Source organism: Brachycentrus maculatus, unplaced genomic scaffold (assembly GCF_059751285.1).
Source record: "Brachycentrus maculatus isolate JH-2025_06_01 unplaced genomic scaffold, ASM5975128v1 h1tg000046l, whole genome shotgun sequence".
Taxonomy (NCBI): domain Eukaryota; kingdom Metazoa; phylum Arthropoda; class Insecta; order Trichoptera; family Brachycentridae; genus Brachycentrus; species Brachycentrus maculatus.
This window is the reverse complement of record NW_028280800.1, coordinates 1,244,323-1,270,559: the sequence shown is the minus strand read 5'-3', so window position 1 is coordinate 1,270,559 and position 26,237 is coordinate 1,244,323. Positions and strand designations below refer to the sequence as shown.

At 30.9% G+C, this 26,237-nt stretch overlaps 1 protein-coding gene across 1 annotated transcript in view; it reads left to right on the top strand.

Annotated features, from left to right (window-relative positions):
- The window catches only part of cac (calcium voltage-gated channel subunit cacophony), a 167,055-nt gene that overhangs the window by 33,351 nt on the left and 107,467 nt on the right, over window positions 1-26,237 (top strand). The window contains exons 2-6 of the mRNA XM_088277574.1: window positions 15,078-15,218; window positions 18,158-18,290; window positions 19,217-19,356; window positions 23,274-23,374; window positions 25,952-26,107. Of these exons, the coding sequence (XP_088133700.1) occupies window positions 15,139-15,218; window positions 18,158-18,290; window positions 19,217-19,356; window positions 23,274-23,374; window positions 25,952-26,107 (610 nt within the window). The 5' untranslated portion in view covers window positions 15,078-15,138. The remainder of the gene's footprint in view (window positions 1-15,077; window positions 15,219-18,157; window positions 18,291-19,216; window positions 19,357-23,273; window positions 23,375-25,951; window positions 26,108-26,237) is intronic.

Sequence of the window (26,237 nt, the reverse complement as noted above, 5' to 3'; positions counted from 1 at the left end):
TAGTAACTGTGCGGATAGTGATTTATTGTTAACCCTTCGCTGCATGGTGTATCAAATTTGTTACATACCCAAAAGTTAGTGTTAAATCGTCCTTTAAAATATAAGCCACCATTCTTTGTTGTTATCGATTAGATACATTTAAAACTCACGTTTACAGTTCATAATTTAGCCGCAAAAGGCGCTTTTATCTCCAAAATAATAACTTCAATTGTCACTCGAAGACGAACCTCCAATTGGTACATACCGGCGATTTGAGATTCGTGATTTTGACTTCTACATTCATTCCTAATAAACCAAACTAACATGTAAGTGCCATGTAACCAGTTTCTATTTTTAATAAATACTTTTGATAGGTTTCACGTTTTTAATTGCGTAGTCCGCCAGACAAATGCTTAGTTATCAAGGGTTAAAAAGGATATTTAATATAAACGAAATTTTTAAAACATAATGTGCACTATTATTTGTCAAAAATTTACATCTTGAACGCCTTAAAAATATCTTTTTTAAGGAAAAACAATATTTTATATGTATTTTTAAGACGGGTCTCGAAAACGTGAAATTAGGCAAATCTAGATACGTGACATCATGACTATAACCATTTGCTTACTTATTGAGAAAATGTAATTTTACACAAGACGTGTTTGTCATCGCTTTCTCATTTTTACATACAGACCTAGTCGCCGCAAAGTACAGGGTGTATCTATAAAGTATATATAGCCCTACCCCTTGCCAACTCGGATTTATTTGTTTTCTCATTGGCGCCAAGTAAATATACGTCAACAAATATCGGGCGATGACGTCACGGTCTCACCCGAACCCCCCATCGCTATCTACCCCTCCCCCGCCCACAAGGAAACGGGTTTAAGTTTATTTGAAGAGACTTGTAGACGAAAACAGGTCTATTTATAATCACGGAATCATTTTCTTCCTCTCATTTATTAAATACAATTATTTTTCTTTATTAAACTAACTAGGGCTTTTTTTTAAAACAAAAAAGTCCCGGAACCCACTTCACGTCAAGCTTTTTACTTAAAAAAATTCATTATCATTTAAATATTCACTAAAATACCATATTTTATTAACAATATTTCGAGTGTGTTTATAAATAAATATATATATATATATATATATATATATATATATATATATATATATATATATATATATATATATATATATATATATATATATATATATATATATATACTTATATATATATATATATAATTATATATATATATATATATATAATATATATATATATATATATATATATATATATATATATATATATATATATATATATATATATATATATATATATATATATATATATATATATATATATATATATATATATATATATATATATATATATATATATATATATATATATATATATATATATATATATATATATATATATATAGATTTATATTATCCACTGACACTTCGTGATGGAATTGCATTTTTAATTTATTATTAGATTAAAACCAATATTGTCTGATGATGTCGGTAACGGCGTTACCAATGTCACCAACACCAGTCTGATGATGTCGGTAACGACGAAACCCGGTCGCTGGTCAAATAAAAAAGTGGAAAAGCTAAAAATATTGGTTTTAATCTAATAATAAATTATATATATATATATATATATATATATATATATATATATATATATATATATATATATATATATATATATATATATATATATATATATATATATATATATATATATATATATATCTATATATATATATACATATATAAAATTTAAATTTAATTATAAATTAAAATTTAATAAATAAATGCCTTCATTTTCCAAATCTCCAATTCCGGAAAGCAGCATGAAAAGTAATTTTTCGATTTTCTGTTTTCCTGGTACGATCGAGCTGTTTGCTCGACAGCCCTCGAAATTTATGTACGAGTTTATTATATAATATAAAGCATAATACATAATTGACTAAATGACCGTAGTTTAAAACCGGAAACGGCTACGTTGTGAAGGAAGTGAGGTCTTCATTTATTTACTGATATTTTCCAGGGATTTTAATGCGTGGTAAGCAACGAAACTTTACTACGTACAGAGGTTAGGTGCCATAAGTACTTAAATAGGGGAATGCAACATTTTATACGGGCTCGAAAGAGTTTTTTTTTTTGCTATAATTTTCCATTTAATAATAATAAATAACCAATATAATATTTTAGTTAATTTGCGATAATTTTACAAAACACACAATGAAACATGTTTTGAAAGTACCCCTTCCTTCTTCTTCTTCTTACTCCTTACTTACGATGCAGTTGCCTATACTCCACTGGGTACGTATGAAGGGTTAAATCCGAATTATTAACTTTGATAATAAAAGTTTTATAAAAAAATATGGGACGTAAGAAATAACGGAATATATGTTAACTGGTATGAAGCAATCAAAGATTATTGGAAGCAATATTGTCAGTGTTACAAAAGTGTTGCCAGCCCAAAAAACATAAAAAATAGTCGAGCAATAATCAATAATATAATATAATACATTTGGGCCCATATGGACCCCGTGGGCATTGGAGGGGTTTCCATGGCCAGGGCAGTTAAGAGCTAAGTGATACTTGGGTAAAATAATACAAAAAGTAACGCATTAAAAATAACAGTTTTTATTTATAGAGTAATATTTGTGTTTTAATTATTAATAAAAATACTTAAATTTCATGCCACTTCTGTGAGACTAAAAAACTCATATTTGAAATAGGAATCAAATTGTGGTAGAGTGGGTTCGAACCGAGAAACTCTGACTCAAGAGTCCGCAACACTAACCACGAGACCAAAACCCAACAAACCGAACACCGAAAAATAACATATAAAAATTTGAATATATTATTAAAGAAAATACTTGTTTTTTACCACTTGAGTTTATTTAATGACGACTAGTTTCGGAAGCTAGCTAAGCCTTCATCTTCATGTCTAAATGTGACATTAACACTTGAAGATGGAAGCTTAGCTTCCGAAACTAGTCATCACAAAAATAAACTCAAGTGGTAAAAAAAAAACAAGTGTTTTCTTTGATAATATCATCATGTCTTACCACAAAGTAAATGCCGAAACAATAAATAAAATAAAAATTTGAATATTTTAACACTTTTGATATTAAGATATTGAGGGGTATTTTATCCCGGACTTCTGAACTAATTGAATAAGCACAAAACTTTGGGAAGGCCGCGTACAGCTCGAAAACCCGCCCAAAAGAGGGGATTTAAAACCCGCAGGAAGTTGGCGGGTATTAGCGGTGTTTATACAACTACTGCAGGTTATTGTTTCAATGCAAAATGGCGAAATGCTCTCCCGGGGGATTAATTATTCAACTCCTGGTGACGAAATTCGGTTTACAGAGTCGCGGTTGGCGCCCTGCCAGCATCCCAGCATTGGCAGGCGGATTCTTTATACCTTTTACAATAAATCCAGACTCCGCGAGCGCTAATTCAATGCGACCCGATTCAAATTATTTCCACTGTGACTCGTCGAGCGATTACGTGCCAACTAATTAGTGGAATATCATATGGAAAAAAAAAACACTTAATTATTTTCGTTAAAAATATTTATTTCATATACTGTAATATTTATTTAATACTGGACTGGTTCCTGAAGCGCAAGAGTGATCACCTTGCCTTCATTTAAGCAATGATCAAGAAAACACTGCGTCAATTCAATGCAGTGCCCTATGCACCATTGGGTGCGGATAAGGGTTATAAGTAATAATATTAGTATTTAACCACTCACCTTTCTTTATATTTTGTTAGTTTTTTTAATGATTTGCTTTTAAGGCCGTACTCGCCATTATAATATTCTCAATATTATTAATATTTAAAGCAATTACTTTGTGCTGAGTCATTTTTACTTATTTATTTTTTTACATTTTTTTATAATATTAGTATTTCTCGGAGTAGTTTAATACTAATATTAGTAACGTTTTTGTAAATAAAAAAACGTAAAAATTACTAACTACATAGTAAATGCTTTAAATATTATTAATATTGAGAATATGAAGAAAAAACAATTAATTATTTAAAAGAAGTTATTTTATTTATTGTTTCGGCATTCACTTTGTGGTTAGACATGTTAAAATTAGATATGTTAGACCTAAAGATGGAAGCTTAGCTTCCAAAACTATTACTCATAAATAAACTGAAGTGGTAAAAAAACTAGTGTTGTATTTAATGATTTTAATAGAAATTAAATTAAATTAAAGCTACATTTCGAGTGTGTTCAAAAACTTGCTCACAAATCTGGAAAATCGCCTATTAGGAGTTTTTGTTGTCGTTGACATCCCAACATAGATAAAGAAGAATATATGAATGAATATATGGAAATCTGGGCATTTACGGGGCTTGCAGTCGTCATAGGCTGGTAGAAGTGATCATTTTATACACGTGTAACATTTTGTAAAACATCCAATTCAATTTTTCAAAGGCTCTTTTTGATTTGTTAAAGGTCAAATTTGATTTTTAAATCCTCCAATTCGAAGCAAAAAAAACTTTTTTATGTTTTACAACATTTTGTTTTTGTCCAAATACTTGTTCACAAACCTAGAAATTATTTTTTGACATCTCATCAAAGATGAAGAAGAATATGGATGCCTGGGCATTTACGGGGCTGACGACTGTCATAGGCTGTTTTAAGTGATCACTTTACACACGTGTTACATTCACCAATTCGATTCATTATTGACAACCACACTACTCAAATTCTTGGAAGTTCCATATATATATATATATATATATATATATATATATATATATATATATATATATATATATATATATATATATATATATATATATATATATATATATATATATATATATTTATATATATAAACATAAATATATATATATATATATATATATATATATATATATATATATATATATATATATATATATATATATATACATATATATATATATATATATATATATGTAATAAAATAACTAGGTACCTACCTATACATTTTATTAAGTACTTACAAAAAGTACCTACATAAAACAGTTCTACCACCAGATGCCGCATGCGTCGCTCAGAATAAAACAAAAGACTTCCGATAATATTATTAACTGTCAGAATCAAATAGATAGATAGATAGATAGATATATTATAAAGATAAATTAAGAATAAACTTTAATTACAAAGCAACACATTGTTTATTTTATTATTATACACCCACTTTACATATTATTTACACTTAATTTTCAAAAGGAAAATATTACCACGTTATAAAACGACAATTTTGTTTATTGGAAATGGATTATGAAACATTAGATGTATTAAAACAATTACTACAATATGTTCGGAGTGAGAGAGAAAAATTAGAAGATGATCAAAGAAAACGATTAGAAGATAATCAAAGAAGACGTGGAAATCTAAGAACTAGTGATAAAATTAAAGATAAAAGTCCATGTAAGATTTGTGAAAATTTAAATAAGGGAACTCGATATCACCCTGAAGCAACGTGCTGGTTTAAAACAAAGGAGGATGATAAGATTAATAATAAAAATGAAGATTTACGAATTACACAGAAACAGTGCTTGAAGAATGAAAATAAAAATAATGTGGAAAAAATTTCTACAAAATATAAAATAAAATATACTCCAGGAAAGAAGAATTTCGAAGCAGATTGTCTGAGCAGGAATCCAGTATTAGAATCGAAGGAAAATGCAGATGAACAATTAAAAGTTGTTAATTTGGTTAAATTAGAAGATATTTTCAAAGATCAGAATAAAAATGAAGACATACAAATAACACAGAAACAGAGCTTGAAAAATGAAAATAAAAATAAAGTAGAAAAAAATACTACCAAATATAAAACAAAATATACTCCAGGAAAGAAGAATTTAGAAGTAGATTGTCTAAGCAGGAATCCAGTTTTAGAATCGAATGAAAATGCAGATGAACAATTAAAAGTTGTACATTTGGTTATATTAGAAGATACTTTAAGAGATCTGAATAAAAATGAAGGAATTCAAAAGAAAAAAACAAATGGATTGAAAAAAACTGTGTCTATTTTAAAAGGGTCAAGAAGAAAAAAAAATACAAAAAAAAAAGAAAAAAAAGAACTGAAAAAAGAAAAAAAAGAAAGAAAGAAAAAAAAACAAGAAAGAAAAAAAAAGGAAGGAAAAAAAGAAGGAAAAAAGAAAGAAAGAAAAAAAAAAAAAAAAAAAAAACTTTATCATATCACTAAACTTATACCAGTCCCTTCACTACAAGAAAATGATCCGGAGGACGAGTGAAAATTTTACTATGAATTTTCATCCCCAAGGGGGGAGATGTAATAAAATAACTAGGTACCTACCTATACATTTTATTAAGTACTTACAAAAAGTACCTACATAAAACAGTTCTACCACCAGATGCCGCATGCGTCGCTCAGAATAAAACAAAAGACTTCCGATAATATTATTAACTGTCAGAATCAAATAGATAGATAGATAGATAGATATATTATAAAGATAAATTAAGAATAAACTTTAATTACAAAGCAACACATTGTTTATTTTATTATTATACACCCACTTTACATATTATTTACACTTAATTTTCAAAAGGAAAATATTACCACGTTATATATATATATATATATATATATATATATATATATATATATATATATATATATATATATATATATATATACATATAGAACTTCCAAGAATTTGAGTAGTGTGGTTGTGTCAATAATGGGTAGAATTGGTGAATGTTACACGTGTGTAAAGTGATCACCTAAACCAGCCTATGACGGTCGCCGGCCCGACTTCCATATTCTTCTTCATCTTTGATGAGATGTTAAAAAATAATATGGAGGTGACTCCTGTGATCCTGTGTAATCTAGATATTCTCCATTAGGGAGTTATTTTTAACGTTCTTTTTTGCCATCTCAAGAAAGATGAAGACGAATTTGGAATGACACAGCTTATGTAGCCCTGTATATGCCCAGATTTCCATATTCTTCTTCATCTATGTTGAAATGTCAAAAAAATACTGCCGCTCAAGTATTTGAGATACGATCTCGCTGCACATTATGACAGCGATATTTTATAATTATTTAGCGGCATTCTGTTATAATTTATTATGCCGCGTCACGGTGACGTCAGGTCGCGTGATTGATTAAAGTTTCGGCAGAATTGGGTTGAATGCTTGGGGTTTATCAGGAGTGAATCACCCTTCACACTTCACTGTTTTTATTTTGCACTGTCATACACTGTCATGGCGCGATTAGCTTTTTCGCAACTTTACTGCTCAATCTGTAGCGGGAGATGTGTTTCCTTGAAAATTTGATAAGAAACCATCCCGACGCTATTGGTAGATAGAACGAAAACTTACGATTAGTTATTTATTTTTCGTCATATTAATTCAAACCCTTATACGCACCCTATGGTGCATAGGGCACTTCATCATATAAACGCAGTGTTATCTTGATCATTAACACATGAAGGAAAGGTGATCAGCCCTCCGCTTCAGGTACCAGTCCAGGGTTATATTGAATAAATATTACAGTGAAAAAATCACTCATATTTATTTGACCCCCCCCCCCTGGAAATCGAACCCGGGACCTCCAGTACGGTAGTCGAGCGTGCTGACCATTACACTACGGAGACGGACACATTCGTCATATTCATTTGTAAATTTGATTGAGCCAGCCAGTCGATAGTATTTAACACAATCCCCAACAATATGGTTTTATCATGAATCATATCGCTTACTCCTTTTAACAACGTCATAAACCAAAAAACTTGATTTTTCAGGAGATCCTTTTTAATGTTTAAAAATATAATAAAATGTATTAAAAATAAATACCAAGCCGTTTTATTGTGCAAGAGATCTTTTTAGGCTAAACCTGAATGTTTCAGTCAAGTATGTATTTAACACAATCGCCAACAATATGGTTTTTTTCTTGAATCATATCGCTCACTCCTTTTAACAACGTCATAAACCAAAAAACTTGATTTTTCAAGAGATCCTTTTTAAAGTTTAAAAATATAATAAAATGTATTAAAAATAAATATAAAGCCACTTTATTGAACTTTTTACTGTGCAACAAATCTTTTTAGGTAAAACCTGAATGTTTTTTCTCCATTTGAAAAATATTTAGTATATTTAAAAAAATAAAATGAAACAATACCATTTCTTCCAAATGCAAAAACAACACTTTCTGCCCTGTAGCGGGTAAATATTTGGTTAAATGTATGCTGCTTTTGCTGGGATAAAGTACATTTTCTGGGCATTCCAAAAACATGCACAACTGAAAATTTACGATTTTTGGTATATGACGTTGTTGAAAGGAGTGAGCGATTTGTTAATTTGTTTGAGCCTGCCAGTCGGCAGTATTTAACACAATCGCCAACAATATGTTTTTTTCATGAATGATACATTTTACACTTTCAATCATATATTTTAACGCTTATCTGTCTCCGTGGTGCGATGGTCAACGTGTTAAGCTACCGTACTGAAGGTCCTGGGTTCGATTCCCAGGGGGGGTCAAATAAATATAAGTGATTTTTTTACTCTGATATTTATATGGAATATTGCCCTGGACTGGTACCTGAAGCGGAGGGCTGATTACTTTTCCATCATGTGTTAACGATCAAAATAAAACTGCGTTTATGTGATCCAGTGCCCTATGCACCATCGAGTGTGGATAAGACAGAGGCGTGCAATATTTATAGGCAGAAAAGCACTGCCTACCCTGGATTACTCGCGTTCCATATAGAAACACGACCAATGCCTACTATGCCTTTTTCCAGCCCTACTGCCTAGAACAAAGACTCTTTGTAAAAAAAATACGTATTGATTTCAATGCGACATGTAATAAAGAACATTAAAATAACATAAAACATGACATATCTTCATGGGAGAGTGTGTAAGTAGGCCGTAACAATCCCTTGCCAAGATTCCCGCAGACTAGCTGGCGTCGCAGAGCAAAAAGTATCCTTCATGATTCACGATCCAACATGTTCCAGACGTCTACTGCTATGCTCTATTCCAGTGGCTTTGAACCTTTTTGAAGTAAGGGAGCACTTTTGTTCACAAGGAAAATTCGCAATTCACCAAATCCAAAGATTTTAAAAACATACAAATATAACTTTTATTAAAAATAAAACTGATTATTTCATTACATATAACTTATTCTGTGTTAAACCAATATGAAATCATTAAATCGCACCAAAACGTAACAATTTTATAAGAATTCCTGATAACTTATTATCGTGTATAATCGAAATGTAACGTTTTGGTGAGGACGTCTAAATTGTTCTAAGTATGATGATGTAGAATCAAAAATATCTAGACCGCTGTTGTGAAGTGAGCACACAACTTCACTTTGAAAGGGTGCTGCCATCTAGCCATTACATTTGCAAATTCTCAAATCCCACAGTAAATGAGCCAAAATTACATTTTGGTTTTCATAATTTAGCCTAGCACTTTTGGAGGTTCTCACCAAAACGTTATATATCAATTAAAAATTAATTTAAGTAATCGGGAATTCTAGCTTGTTAAATTGTTACGTTTTGGTATGATTTAATGATTTCATTTTGGTTGAACACAGAATTGGTCACGTTTTGTTGCAACTTTAATTAATACTTCGATAGAATACAGTAATCAGAACAGATTTGCATTGAAAGGATTTTTTTGTGTAATGTTGGAAATGTAACTTTTTGGTAAGGACCTCCACAAATATAATAGCTAGATGGCAGCACCCTTGCAAAGTGAAGTTGTGAGCGCTTACCTAAGTAATCAGGAATTCTAGCTTGTAAAATTGTTCGCCTCTGTAGTGTAATGGTCAGCATACTCGGCTACCGTTCTGGAGGTCCCGGGTTCGATTCCCAGGGGGGGGTCAAATAAATATAAGTGATTTTTTCACTCTAATATTTATTCGATATTACCCTGGACTGGTACCTGAAGCGGAGGGCTGATCACCTTTCCTTCATGTGTAAACGATCAAGATAACACTGCGTTTATATGACGCAGTGCCCTATGCACCATTGGGGTGCGGATAAGGGTTTATTATTTATTATTAAAATTGTTACGTTTTGGTGCAATTTAATGATTTCAAATTGGTTTAGCACAGAATTGGTAACGTTTTATTGCAACTTTAATTAATATTTTATTTTATATTTTTTTATAATACAGTAAACAGAACAGATTTGCATTTATAGGATTTTTTTTAGTAATACTGTAAATAATTAAAATGTAACTTTGTTCTAAAATCGCTACAAATATTTTATTCTAACTTAATTATAATGTCTACCGGTTTCGAAGCTAACCGCTTCTTTATCAAGACTGATCAAGATTTTATCAAGACTGTAAGCTGTTAGCTTTGAAACCGGTAGACATTATAATTAAGTTATAATAAAATATTTATAGTGATTTTAAAACAAAGTTACGTTTTAATTATAAAATGGAAAATCACAAAGTTGGTGCTTCAAATATAAATAATATTGGAAATGTAATTTTTTGGTGAGGACCTCCACACTTGCAACAAGCTCGCGGAACACCGGTTGAGAACCACTGCGCTATTCTCTCCCCTATGCGTCTAGAACACTCTCTAGTCCAGCGCTATATTCCAGTGATCATTAATCTTACAGCGCTTGACAGGTGACCCAAATAAGGGAATCCTAATAAAAATAGACCTTCGTGCCATTGATAAATCATTTATTTCCCTGTTCGTGAGCATTGACTCTATCAATGAATACCAGATAAAACTTTTTTTGCACCATGCATAAAATAAATAAAATAAGAAATTTTTTTTTTTACATTTCTATATAAATAACTTACCATCACGCCGCTTCCCCGCAGGGGTAGGCAGACAGAATAAAACGCCAAACCAATCTGTCTTTGTAAACATTACAGTTTGCCTTTTTAAAGTTTCGTACCGACATTTCTTGGCGGGACTGCATTTTATACAATAAAATAACAACTACTTATATAGTTTTTCCACATTTAATTTTTTTACAACATTTTGAGTGTCCAAATACTTGTTCACAAATCTGGATTACCTCCAATTATAGGAGTTATATTTCATATTATGTTTTCACATCTCATCAAAGATGAAAAACATGGAAGTCTGTGCATTTTTGAGATGTCAAAAAATATTATATATTTCTTGAATGTTTTCCGCAGATACTTTTTGGTACATTTTATAAACTTTGTAAAATTAAATAACTTTGTTTTAACCTCCTTTTTATTAATACAATTTTACCTACCGGTTTCGACAAGAACAGTGTCATCATCAGGGTTTATTTAAATTCAAAAACATTAAAATACTCTCGTTAAATTGTATTCATAAAGAAGTGGTAATAACTAAGTTATTTAATTTTTTTTTTAAAAATATATATATTAGAAAAAAATATTATATAATTTATTTGACCAGTGGCCGGGTTTTGTCGTAACCCACATCATCATACCACCAGTCTGATACAAAGTTATCAGTGAATTCATAAATCCATGAATAATTGAATCAATTAATCGGTAATCAGCGTCAGTGAACGAGATTCACTCAAAATAGGGATCCGAACGGGTCATTATGATCTGGTCGTTCACGAACGACACGCGTTATTTTCAATAATATGAAAGAGAGCAAGAAACCTAAACTGAAACATCTCTGAAATATCGTAAAATCCATACACATGAACCATAACCCAGTTCTTCACTTATAACACCTTGATTTGCAACGGATAAACTTGTGTTCTTTTACTAGAGTAAAGACACATTTTTATAAAATTAAGCACCTTTGTTTTAACCACTTTTTTATTATAAGTACACTTTTTAACCGATCAGTTTCGACGAGAACCTTGTCATCATTAGGGTTTATTAAATTCTAAAACATTAAAAACATAAAAATACTCAATTACATTCTCTTACCAAAAGCTTCCACACACTTCGTAAAAAATCGTAAGGATTTTGAGTATTTTAATGTTTTGGAATTTAATAAACCTTGATGATGACAAGATTCAAGAAAATGAAGACATATTATTTTAAGCCATTTTAACAAATTTTAGCCAAAGTTGTGATTAAAAACTGCGCCATCTTTTTGTTACTTTTATTTTTTATTTGAAAGAGAAATATTTGCATTATTGTTTTTTATTATTTGTTTTTATAAATACTTCAATTTCATACTATTTCTGTAAGCCTAAGCGGCTCATTATTAGAAATAGGTATCAAATTGTGGTAGAGTGGGTTCGAACCCAGAAACTCTGACTCGAGAGTCGGCGACACTAACCACGGGACCACAACCCGACACAAATTTTAAGTAGAAAGGTAGTGCCGTCTTGTATTTAAATAAATGCTTACGATTCTAAATATTCATCCCATAGCTTTATATATCGCTCACTCCTTTCAAGAACGTCATAAATCAAAAAAACTTGATTTTTCAGGAGAACGTTTTTAAAGTTTAAAAATATAATACAATGTATTAAAAATAAATATCAAGCCACTTATTGAACTTTTTACTGTGCAACAGATCTTTTAAGGTTAAATCTGAAGGTGTTTTCTCCATTTGTAAAATATTTAGTGTATTTAAAAAATAATTAAACAATACTTTTTCTTCAAAATGCAAAAACAACACTTTCTGCCCTGTAGCGGGTAAATATTAAGTTTAAAATATGCTTCATTTGCTGGAATATAGTACATTTTCTGGGCATTCCGAAAAGATGCACAACTGAAAATTGTCGATTTTTTATTTATGACGTTCTTGAAAGGAGTGAGCGATATTTGTGAATAAATGTACACGGGAAACTTGGATAACCTTGTGATGCTATTTTTATATATTTTGTACCAAAATAGATGTAAATAAATTATTATAACTCACTATATTCGTGATAAGAAATACATATACAATATATCATTCAGAGAACAGGAAATGCAAACATCGATTGCTACTTATAAATAAATGCCAATTCGCGTGATAAGAGAACTTTATTTTTATATTTATCTGTTTTATTGATATACGAGTAGGGAAAAGTAAATAGTTTGGGGAAAAGATAGCATTCGATAGAATGCTAGCTCTGTGGTTCCCACATTCCACCCTAGAACCCTTCCTCTTGTAGAGAAGCATTATAACTGCCCTTCTCCAATCGACGGGAGTATAACTTTCCTCTAAACACCGCCACCGCCTATGAAACCAAGTGAGAACTTTGATTTTTTTAGTCTACTAAGTTGTATTTTATTGTTAAAAAAAAACAAATAAAATTTTTAAAAAAAATTGACAGTTGTTTCGCCTAGTTATGGCATTTTCAAACGAATGTGTAAACGAACAAGACATTTGTTTGAAAATGTCATAACTAGCCGAAACAATTGTTACAAAATTGAATTTTATGTGTTGTATAACAATAAATGTCTGTCATACAATGATTTTCCACTCATTCGTCTGAGGGAGCACATTTCAACAGCGTTCACTCTGCTTTCATCCTTCCTTTGCCAGTTCCATGTCTGATATTAAGTTACGAAATAGGGCAGTCGATCTCCTCTGCCTCCGAAACACTTTTGGTAGTGTAGAGTGTAGAGTGTAGAGAAACACAGCGCGCGCTGTAAAGATATCCCGATTAGGGAATAGTTGGCTCTGGTCCAGTGGTCTAATGGTGCCAAGTACCACGCTACTTAATTAGTTAATAACTCGATCCCTGGAGGACAGTTTTAAGGAAATAAACGCGGCAAACACAGGCGTGGAAACGGGCGCGAATTACAGCAAAAAGGGCGTTCGGACTGCCAAAACGGGGCATTCAGAAATTCTGTTAATATTTGTGTTAATAACCTAATAAACGAAAAGTCGCCCTCTGTATTCTACCTAAAAATTATTATTAATCTAGTAAATTATCATAGCTCTGTATTCCACGTGCTTAAATGAGTTTAAATGCGGCCCAATTTTTATACGCTATTATAACGAAATATTCAACGACAATAAGTAGAAATTAAATAAAACTCTATATTTATTGCACTTTCTCTATGCTTTTTTCCGCTGAAGAAACGTCATTTTGACAGTTAATTGACATTTTTTTTCGATTCCTTACAACAGTTTGAAGAAAAAATATCGCTTTACACGCTGGAAATGTCAAAACATATACGATACTTAAATACGCGAAAGTACAATGATAACATACATAACATAACAGGGTTGCGTTTTGTATTCATTCGACCAATCATTTAGCCTGGAGTCTACGGGGGGCCCTCAAACAAATTTAAAAAATACATACGTATCGTCATTTACGCCACGTCATAAAAAGTGCCCGAAAACGCATCATTTCTAGAAATGGCCGTTCGTCGGAAATTGTTTTTCAAGCCCTCCTACGCAAAGCGAAGAGAAATGACCAATAAAATATGTCAACAACTCTTTGGAAGATTTAAAAAATTATAAGTCAATAATTATTGTAAGTCAAAAAATCATTTTATAACTAGTTAAGGTCGTCCCATTTTATTGTCTTCCATATATGCGTATATGTGTGTGTTTACACTCATTGTTATTTTATTTTCGTCTTTTATTTTAATTTCGAAAATATAATTGAACATCAAGTATTTACTTTGAACGTTTTTATTTTTAACCTTTCCGCGTACAATAATTGATGTCCGACTTAAAAAAAATCATATAAAATTCAAAAAAATCTTTGTATCATGTAGATAGAAATTATATGTTTTAAAAAATAATACATGTAACCATCTCTAGGTTTTATTTTATGACTTAATTACATACAAATATCCACACATTGGCTGCCCAAACTCAAAACACAGTAAGGGACATTTTTTTGTAGTACGTTTTTTTTGCAATTTTGGACTAAGTAGAATCTACTTAGTCCAAAAATGCAAAAAAAACGTACTACAAAAAAATGTTCCTCACTGTGTTTTGAGTTTGGACAGCCGAGATGTCATTGCTATACAAGTTACATCATACCAACTGACAGACGGACTTTAACGTCGTTACTACTTAGAGGAAAATTCTCATCGACGTTCATTTACGTCCGTACTCCCGGAAAGGTTAAAAAAAGCTTGAAAAGATGCGCATTCTTAAATCCTTTTTTTGCTGATTGTCGATTTTTGTGTACTGCAGGTTGGCCGCGGCGCAGGAGGCGGCGCAGGCAGGGGCGGCGCCGCGGGCGGCAGGTGACGCGATGGGCGGCCCGCACGCGCCCGCCGCCCCCGGGGGGCCCAGCTCGCTCTTCCTGCTGTCAGACGAGAACCCCATCCGAAGGTTTGTGACCCCACACTTATAGATTCTGCCCCATCGTCTCATGGCCGGGGATGGATTGCATGCCCGGTCTAGATACTGCAGCATAGTGCGCTTATCAAAAATATGGTTGCCTTCGGTTGCAAGTCGGGAGGTGTTTTAGAAAATCGAGATTAGTCGGATTTCATGAATTATTGGATTTTTGGATGAACTTTTGCAGAATTATGTAAAAGACATACTGTTTCAGAACATATTTTATTTTATCAGTGTTTTTTTTTTCTTTTTTTTTCGAAACATATTACATACATAAGTCGTATATATATAATATTCCCGATGAGTCATTTCTATTTCATATTTTGGGACATGGTATATATAATAGGTTAACAAGACTGGAACACAAATAATAAAGTAACATTTTTTTTTTTAAATATACAAAACTAATACATGGCAAAATATAAAAACAATAAACAGGTATAATAAATAGGCACGAGAATCATATTTAAAAGAATTAAATATGTCAAACTAGTTAATTATGTAAAAGACATACTGCTTCTTAAAATATAATTTTTTTATCGGTGTTAAACAAGTTAATGATGTAAAAGACATACTGCTTCTTAAAATAATTTGTTTTATCGGAATCAAACAAGTTAATGATGTGAAAGACATACTGCTTCTTAAAATAATTTGTTTTATCGGAATTAAACAAGTTAATGATGTAAAAGACATACTGCTTCTTAAAATAGTTTGTTTTATCGGAATTAAACAAGTTAATGATGTGAAAGACATACTGCTTCTTAAAATAATTTGTTTTATAGGAATTAAACAACTTAATGATGTGAAAGACATACTGCTTCTTAAAATAATTTGTTTTATCGGTGTTTAACTAGTTAATGAGGTAAAAGACATACTGATTCTTAAAATAATTTATTTTATCGGAATTAAACAAGTTAATGACGTAAAAGACATACTGCTTCTTAAAATAATTTGTTTTATCGGAATTAAACAAGTTAATGATGTAAAAGACATACTGCTTCTTAAAATAATTTGTTTTATCGGTGTTAAAAAAAGATAATGATGTAAAAGACATACATTTCCTTATCCAATTCAATTGGTCGGTATTAAACCAATTAAAATATAGAAAAGAACACTGTTTCTCAATTAAATTTATTTGGTTAAATTAGTTAATTATATAAAAGATAAACTGTTTCTGAACACAATTTATTTAAAATTACAATTACGTAAAAGACGTACTTATCATTAATCAAATTTATTGGTCAGTGTTAAGTTAGTTAATAATGTGGAAGACATATTGTTTCTAAACATAATTTATTTAGTCAGTGTTAAACCAATTAATGGTGTAAAAGATACACTGTTTCATGGTATAAATTATTTTATCGGTGTTAAATCACTTTTTTGGTGTAAAATAAATTACATTTTATGTGTGTCCAAATACTTGTTCCTAAAATCTGGATTATCTCCAATTACAGGAGTTATTTTCATATTATTTTTTGACATCTCATCAAAGATGAAGAAGAATATGGAAGTCTAGGCATTTACTGGGTTAATTTACTTAAACCAGCCTATGACGGTCGTCAGCCCCGTAAATGCCCAGACTTCCATATTCTTCTTCATCTTTGATGAGATGTCAAAAAATAATATAAAATTAATAAAGTTTCGTAATAAAATTTAATAATAATAATAGTGGTATTTACTAAGTAAAACTTAAATCAAAAGTGCATTGATTTTTACCACAAGGTGACTGCCGAATCAATTAATGGATTAATTTATTTGGTCAATGTTAAACCAGTTAATGATGTAAAAGACATACTGTTTCTTAACATAATTTATTTGGTCTGTGTCAAACCAATTAATGAATTAACCCCATTCGTTGAACGGCAAGAAATGTGTAATGGAGTGAAGAACTGGAGCAATTACGACATTATAATATGATCGCTGGCTGTGACACTTCATACTGGAGGTGAGACTAATGGGTAACTGTTACTATATCGGTAATCCAAGAGGCTTTTGTCACGATGCTGGATTATTGGCTAATAAATTAATATAAAAAATCACAAGACTATCGATAACATTCTTATTGAAATCTGTAGGGAACTAAGGGAGATATCAAAGTTTAAACTTTAGATATTTGAATAAAACGAAAAACATGCGTTCGCATTCGTCATCGAACGTTTTATGACGTCATATGGTTTACTGTCTATGGTTTATAGAGCTGTAATAGTAGTAGTGTGGATTGTTTGTTTACCACTACACTACCATTTGTATTATACAAATATGTGGGGAGGGGGGAGTGGGAGAGTGAACCATAGACATCAACAAATAGAGCCACCAATAATTTAGCAATGTTACCAATATTAAAATAACTCCTTCGTTTCTGTGACGTCATTCATTGCCAACTTACGAAAACAACGTATTTACGAAGGCGAATTTTCCACAAGAAAATGATGAATGAAAATATGAATTATATCGGCTGTTATAAACACTTCACGGGTCTAATACAATCCTTTATAGGTTGAGTATGTTAAATTAGATATTCGTCCCGTCTGACAAAGATCCATTCTAGAGCGATGGGGCTTTTAGGATTGTCGCGATACGGTGGCTGGGTAGAAGCAAGTTCCTCGAAGCAATTCTAAAATAGATTAAGGTTAGAATAAGATTCATTTTCTTCACTGCTGCTGACACTCTCTGTAACGTCGCTTCTTTCAATGGATTCTTGAAATAGCATCTTCCTAATCAATTCGCATTTATCTGGAGAAAAACATATCATTCTAAATCTGGGGTCCAGTAAAGTAGGCAAAAGCATTTGATTGATTAAACCGAGTTATTCGGCCGAGTACTCGGCTTGGCAAACATCGAAACCGAGTAATACTCGTACTCGGTAACTCAGTAAAACTTGTACTCGGCGCATCTCTAATACAACATATTCTCATTACGTTTCTCCTCAGGTATACGCGGTTCATAATCGAGTGGCCGCCGTTCGAGTACGCCGTGCTGCTGACCATCATCGCCAACTGCGTGGTGCTCGCGTTAGAAGAGCACTTACCGCACGGCGACAAGACCATCCTGGCGCAGAAGCTGGTGAGTAGCCGCTCTTGCCCACATTTAAATTAAACTCGACTTCAAATTTAAAAATAATAAGTATTGGTGATTTTTTTTTCATTACCTAACGTCCAAGTGACTCTGAAATCTAGCTACGGCTTATGCAACACCGCTTATCATGACCCTACTCAGGCTTTAACTTTTTAAGTTTCATAGCCTATGCCACTCGTGAGTGGATTTACTCTTTATGTTTAAAGTTACTATAATTTCATGTAATTCTTGAGTGAAAATTCTAAGCAAAAATACTCGGAAAGTATTGGTGATTATTTCACTATGACATTTATTGAAATTTACCATTACCCTGTTAGGTTTTTACTAGTAAATAAAATGTATGTTTATTTGTCTTTCATAATTTTTAATCCTTATATATTTGTATATCGTGGTCATACAGGAGAAAGTGACCAAGTGCATTTTTTACAAAAACGATTGTTGACTATTTGATATCTTGCTAGCTTAATATTGCCCTTAAAAACCCCCAAAGCAATTTTAAACTTGGAAGTATAATATATTGACTTTTTAAAAATGACTAACTGCATTGATGTTTATTTTCTTGCCAAGCAAAAGTGTCTTAAAATGGCCCTCCTGAACATTTTACGTTTCGTTAGTTGGTCACTTTCTCCAGTACGACTACGATATATTATTGTAATCGACATAATTAGTATGTCGATATGTTGATAATCGATATACGTCATAACATCTCATCCCTATAAACGTCAAACTGCCCTGAACTCGAAGTTTCAATCGAAATCGTGAACTTAAAAAAATATTATTCAGTGTTTTCATTTCTTATTCTGTATCGTAAATTGCATTATTTGCGAAAATCGACTTTTAATGTATGCTACAAATTTTGCCATGTCGGCTTTTTTAAAGCTACACGAATAAAATATTTGCTATTTTGTTTCCAGGAAAAAACGGAAGTCTACTTTTTAGGAATATTTTGCGTAGAAGCATCACTCAAGATTTTAGCATTAGGATTTGTTCTGCATAGAGGTTCATATCTCAGAAATATTTGGAACATAATGGATTTCTTCGTCGTAGTGACGGGGTGAGTGTTCATTTTTTTTATTATTGCGTAGTTTTAGAACCGTTTTGGGAAAACGTCTTCATTTTTCTTGACCGTACATTTGAAATTGATGGCGTAATCTTTGGAATCTGTCGCGTTTAAAATTTAAGTCTTCCAGCTTACAATATAATAACTTCTTATTTATTTAAAATACAAAAATCTTACCAGTAATGATTTATAATACAAACAATATATAAAGAATCAGATCAAATAATTTTAAACAATAATCTAATATTAGCTTTGCGCATAATAGTGTGTCTTAGTATTTTATTTCCCAATGCTGAGAAATTGGTTTTTTGTTTGAAATCCATTAAAATAAACAAAATGAAGAATTAAAAACCGTTAATTAAAATGATTTAAAAAAAAGCTATTAAATATACAGAAATATTTGGTTAATCATTATCTGTAAGACCTGAAAATACTAGAGTTATTATACCCCTATTGATAAAAGTTTTAAGTAACTTTGTATACACTAAAAACCTTTTTTTAAATATTTTTCTCTAAAATACCAAAAATTATTATTTATGCCTTATAGTTTTTAATACTTTTGTACATTTGTACATGTTTTTATTACCTTAAGATATTTTGATATGTAACAAGTATTTCTGTTACATTAAAACATGATAATATGTAAACATTTAAATTAAATAATGGATAAAAATATGGGACAGATCAAATGTAACTGTTTTAATTTAATAAAACAAAGCTCTTACTATACTATACTGTGAACTCAGTTTTTGCATATTGTGATATTGTATTTTTTTTTGCACATTATTGTATTTTTTTGTTATTATCATTATCATCGTATACATTATTGTGATATACAATATTTTATTATATACAAAATCTTCAATCCGTTACACTTGGTCTTTCCCACCAGGCATCATTGTGAACTGTGATGTCTGCTCACATAAAAGCTTTCACATACAAAAGTCTACTTACATCCTTTACTTTCTCATAATTCCAGACATGTCTGCAGTTTGTTGTTTATTACAATGCCATGTGTGCAAGAAATCCTCTGTCTAAACATATATCTGAAAACATGTTTCTACAATCTTTTTATTACATCTCAAGTTCTCAAAAATATCCAAAGACTTTAAGTATACAAAATAAAATAATGCAGAAAATTTCCTCACCATATAAACAAATTTATGTCAAATTTGTCTATATTTTTTTATTGAAAATTCAAGAGAATATAGAGGTCTGGACAATTACAGGATATACGACATGTCATTGGTTCAAATACAAGTTTTGTCCTGCCATCTGTTGAAATTTAAATGTAATAATTAGAGCTGAATTCTTAATTTATATACATTGTGAGATTCTTCCAGACTTTTATACTCACTTCCCAAAAACTTAGTCATTTCCATTTGGATATCCAGAAAATTGTGTGTTTTTTCATAATCATTATTTAAAAAAATAATTAGTTAGGTAAACAAAAGAATATATATTTATAAATTATACCTTGTAATATTTCTTCATGCCAATGTTTCTTACAAGGGTTACACTTCTGTAAGGGTGGTGGAAATATCAGAGAAAAAAATATTACATATTATAATATTTAATATGTATTCTGTTGTTAACTGTTACCAAGAAAATATGTCATATTTAAGTTTTGTACTGACATTTCTTGGTGGAATTGCATTTTAAATAATAAAATAACAACTATGTAATTTTTTCCACATGAATTTTATTTGACTAGCAACTGGGTTTCGCCATTCGTCATGGTCATCACCAGTCTGATGATGTCGGTTATGATGAAACCCGGTTGCTGGTCAAATAAAATTAATGTGGAAAAAATTACATAGTTGTTATTTCATTATGTCATATTTAAAATAGTAAAGTTATTGATATCATTTTTCATCAAAGGCTTCTATAACATTGTATTATTTTTTTAAGTGATTTAACTGTAAATTTTTTAAAGTAAACTTATTCTGGGTAACTTTGAACAGTTTTTGTTTTTATTTTTATTTTTATGAAAGTTATAATCAAAATACTTTAAAAAAATCAAAGTATTTTTTTTTCAAATAAAGATTTCTACAATCATAGTATTTTTTGCTACCCAGTTAATCAGGGTAAAATTGATTACCATTGTAAATCTTCCTAAAATAAAAATTAAAAGTGGATATTATTTATTAAAAAATTAACAATAAAATAATGATTCAGCATAGGCAACAAGTTGACAAAAATTACTTAAAAAATTACATTTGTCTGTTTACTGTACACACCCCTATAACGTTTACTCATACAAGGTTTTCCCCTATAACATTTGCGGCAGTTTCTCCTATAATGGTAGTCCTCCATTATACGAAAAAAACTGCCACATGTGCCATTTTGTGCGTGATGCTTTTTTGTATTCAATACACGACAGTGTTATCAGGGATAACAAAATATGCCAAAGTATTTAGACATTGTTTAATGTTGCCCAGGATTTATTGTATAAGTTGAAATAATGGTTCCTCTGTTGAATGAAAAGGTCAATGACAATATTTGCGGAGACAAACGTGGATATGGACCTCCGAATGTTACGTTCCTTCCGAGTGCTGAGACCTCTTAAGTTGGTGTCCAGAATACCAAGTAATGGACTGATAACTCTTCGCACCATATATTTGCCGCTAACAGTAACAAGAGCATAGAAATCTTTCTGACAATTCCATAGATGAAATAGGCTAGACGTGTGATCATAGAAAATTTTCTGACATTCCATAGATGAAATATAATAGACGTATAATCATATAAATTTTTCTGACAATTCCATAGATGAAATAGGCTAGACGTGTGATCACGTAAATAATACATTTGATATATTTTAAATATATAAATATTTGATTTATCTTCTTATTACTCGTATTATACACTTCAGCATATATAGATGTGTGATTATTTAAAACCAGAAAATCATAGATATAAAAACTAGAATATAAAAACTACATTCTTAGATATTCCCGTGTGATCGAAAACTAGTATTTCATGGCTAATTAAAACATATTATTTAGAATAGCAATAATTTCAATATTTTACTATAATTATTATTAAATTAAGGTACATTAATAATGATCACATTATAAATATATGGTATTATTAAAAAAACTAGATTTCCTGTGTGTTAAAAATTTTAATGCTATTTTCTTTCTAGACAATTGTGGATATTAAAAGTGTGGTATTGTTTTCAAAAAATATATAATAAATAGGCTAGTGGTTTAATAGAACAATAAATTATGTATGTATGGCTAGAAAACAGTGATTTTGTGTGTTGGAATTTAATTCCAAATTTAGATCTCATTTAAAAGGTATTTTCATACTTCTATATTGATGTTATATTACTTTACAAATAAATCAAATGTGTTTTCTTATATTTTATATGTGTGATTTTATTATGCTTTTAGTTATTTTGATTCCATAATAAAGAAGGTACATTGATTTAAAACTGTTGTAGCCAAATGTAAGCTGTTTTTTCAATTATAATTATTTAGTGACTTTTATATACCTACGTTTTTAAGATTTTTAGTATGTTTTACCTCATATACAACTCTGAAATATAGAAACAATGGGAGAAATATCAAGAGTATATCTTTTTTAGTGAATTATGTGTGAAATGTAAAGTAGTTTCATATATGAAACATACACGCCAAATAGACGTAGGTAATTAAACTAACTTTAGAAGAAGAAGATTAGCTTTTTGGAAAACTCGGGCATTGGTTTTAATTGCCGCCCATGAGAATAACTTCATAGGCGTTTTACTAATAAAGTAGTATTTGTAGTTTTATGTATTTACATGATAATTTCTTCCTGTAGTCACTGCTGCCAACATTGTAATGATGATATTCCCATTTGTGTAGAGTAAGGGGGGTAGGTGCGTAGTTGCGCTAGATATAGCATGAGTTTGTTGTTTGGTGCAGATTCGTTACCCTGTTCCCGCAGGACGGGCCGGAGGTGGACCTCCGCACCCTGAGGGCCATCCGCGTGCTGCGCCCTCTCAAGCTGGTCTCCGGAATACCCAGTGAGTCGCGCCGGAATGCCAAAATGATCCCCCTGTACAGGGTCCTTCAGACACTTCTGGACATATTTGTCTGAACATTACAAAAACTGAAATTATAGTCCAGCTTCCATTAAACAAACTATTGTGCAAATATTTATGCTGGAATTTTAAGGACATAAATTGTCTTTTATATTAAAACAACTAATTTACATTTAATTTTTATTTTCAGTTGATCATTTCCTTTATTGCCGAAGTAGGGTTTTACCTGATAATAATATGTTCAATAGAAAAAAGCAATATGACGGTAATACCCAATGAGCAATGTTTTCCTTAAAACATTATATTTACACCAAAGCAGCTGTACATTATTGTTTAAGAAATTCACAAATTTCAGACGTTTAATGATATAGCTTTCATGCAAATTTTGTTTATCAGCGCTCAGTTCACTTGAAGACATTGAATAGAATCTAAAAATAAGATACTTGTATGAGACCATTTTTCTGACTTTATTAATGTAAACACGACTTGTTTCAAGAACTACAAATGTTCTCATCAATAGGTCAAAATACATATAGTTTTTGCAGTTTGTATTTTTACCCGTTGAAGAAAATATGTGTAGTTGTTGAAACTAGTTATCTTTACCTTTATAAACTCTAAAAGTATTCTTATCAAAGCGTTCTCTTTTTATAATCACCTCAAAGTTCCCCAAAACAATAAATTTAAATGATAAAAAAAACATATTTTTTAATGTGTGCAGAGTGACTATTGCAATGTTTTCCTTATGTTATAATTCTTGTCCGCCTCCGTAGTGTAATGGTCAGCATGCTTGGCTACCGTTCTGGAGGTCCCGGGTTCGATTCCCAGGGGGGTTAAATAAATATAAGTGATTTTTTTCACTCTAATATTTTTTCAATATTACACTGGACTGGTACCTGAAGTGGAGGGCTGATCACCTTTCCTTCATGTGTAATCGATCGAGATAACACTGGGTTTATATGAAGCAGTGCCCTATGCACCATTGGGGTGCGGTAAGGGTTTATTATTTATTATAATTTCTGTGCTATTTCATTTAATAATAAAATGAAACCGTGTTTGTTATATGGAAGTTCGACTAATTAGAAGATGAGATATATGACCATTAAACATTAACACAATTAAATGACAAGTCTACGGATTGACACCATGGAAGACGACACATTGCGAGTTTGTATCTACAGTGCTAGATATGAAGGAATTCTTTTAAAGATGCAAAAATATTTGTATGTAATTAGATATCCTTGATTATCGTAGTGATATTTCTTAAAAAAACTAAAGTCTTTTAAATAGTTTTCACAGTAATGTTTTATATAGTAAATAACATAGAAAAATACTTAATCATCACATTAGGAATTTAATAACAGTGGCATTTAAACAAGTATTTTACAATATCCACAATTAGAGTTTTTTTGTGTCTAGAGTAACAAATTGCGTTGAATTTCGCTAGAAGAATTGTTTTACAAATTTAAAGTTTTACTAATTTTGTAATAGGTAATCTATTTATCTGCTTTTCGGTAATCATATTATCAACAGTAAAAAATTGACACTATGTCACATTGAAATTTCTTTTGTAACTAAAAAAATGTATTTGCCTATTGAATACCTTTGGTAAACCTTCTGTTTCTTGGTACCTACTTTCTGGGTTCGATTCCCTATTTTGTTTTAAATTATCTCTGTTTTCTAATTTCTTTTAATACTAGGGAAAAGCCAAAAATATCAATAATACAGAAAAAAAATTAAGGGGCATTGCAACATAATACATTCATGCATATTTCATTGACCATAAACTTTTTACTAAGAAACAATGTATTTATAAAAACAAATGTTGCCGTTGTGTAACCAAACCCAACTAGGTAGACACTCACTGCGATTCATGCGTAGCGGGTTCGATTCCCGCCAATCGCCAAATGAATTTTCAATCGGTTTGGGTGTTTGTGATATATTTTCATATCTCCCATATCCACCTGTTCTTATTATCCTATCTGCAGACAAACCTCATTAAATAGAGGCCATCCAGGTGATAACATTTAAAAATATATTTAAAAATGTGTAAAAAGTTAGATTAGCGTGAATCAAATCTCATTAATGTATTTCTTTTAAAAACCCAATAATTTTGCTCCTTAAAATTTCTGATATTTATAGTACCAAAAAAAATTCAATGTTGCCTTCCTAATACAAGTAAGTGCGTTATATATTGATAAAAAATAATTATCTTATTTCGTAAATGTATTGCTCGTATGTAAGAGTTTATGGTCAAATAAATATCTATGAAAATACAACATTATGATCTCCTTTACGGCACTGAAAGCATAGACAAGTATTAATTATCCATATATGTGGTTATAGTCCTAAAGTTAAAATTTCACATATAAATTATGAAACAGTGGTTGAAAAAGAAATTACTTTTATAAGTCAAAATGACTCCTTGGCGGTTCTACAATAGTACTAATTTTACCATCACTAATATTAATTTAAGGTAAAAGTGGCATTTCAATATTTCTAATATGTTGTTTGTTCCCCTCCCGCCTTCCATTTCCCGTTTCTTCCGTGGCCGTGTTGCAGGCTTGCAAGTGGTGCTGAAGTCCATTATAAAGGCCATGGCCCCGTTGCTCCAGATTGGATTGTTGGTGTTGTTTGCCATAGTCATATTCGCCATCATAGGACTGGAGTTCTATGTGGGGGCCTTGCACAGAACATGTTACGAAATAGAAAATAGACGTGAGTATGAACATCCTTAGCCTTGGTTATGATTTTTAAGTCTCCGCTCCTGCGACTTGGACTCTCAGTCCAGTCAATTAGGCTTTAACCTTTAACCGGATCCACGCGGCTCGCATAACCGTATGTGTTT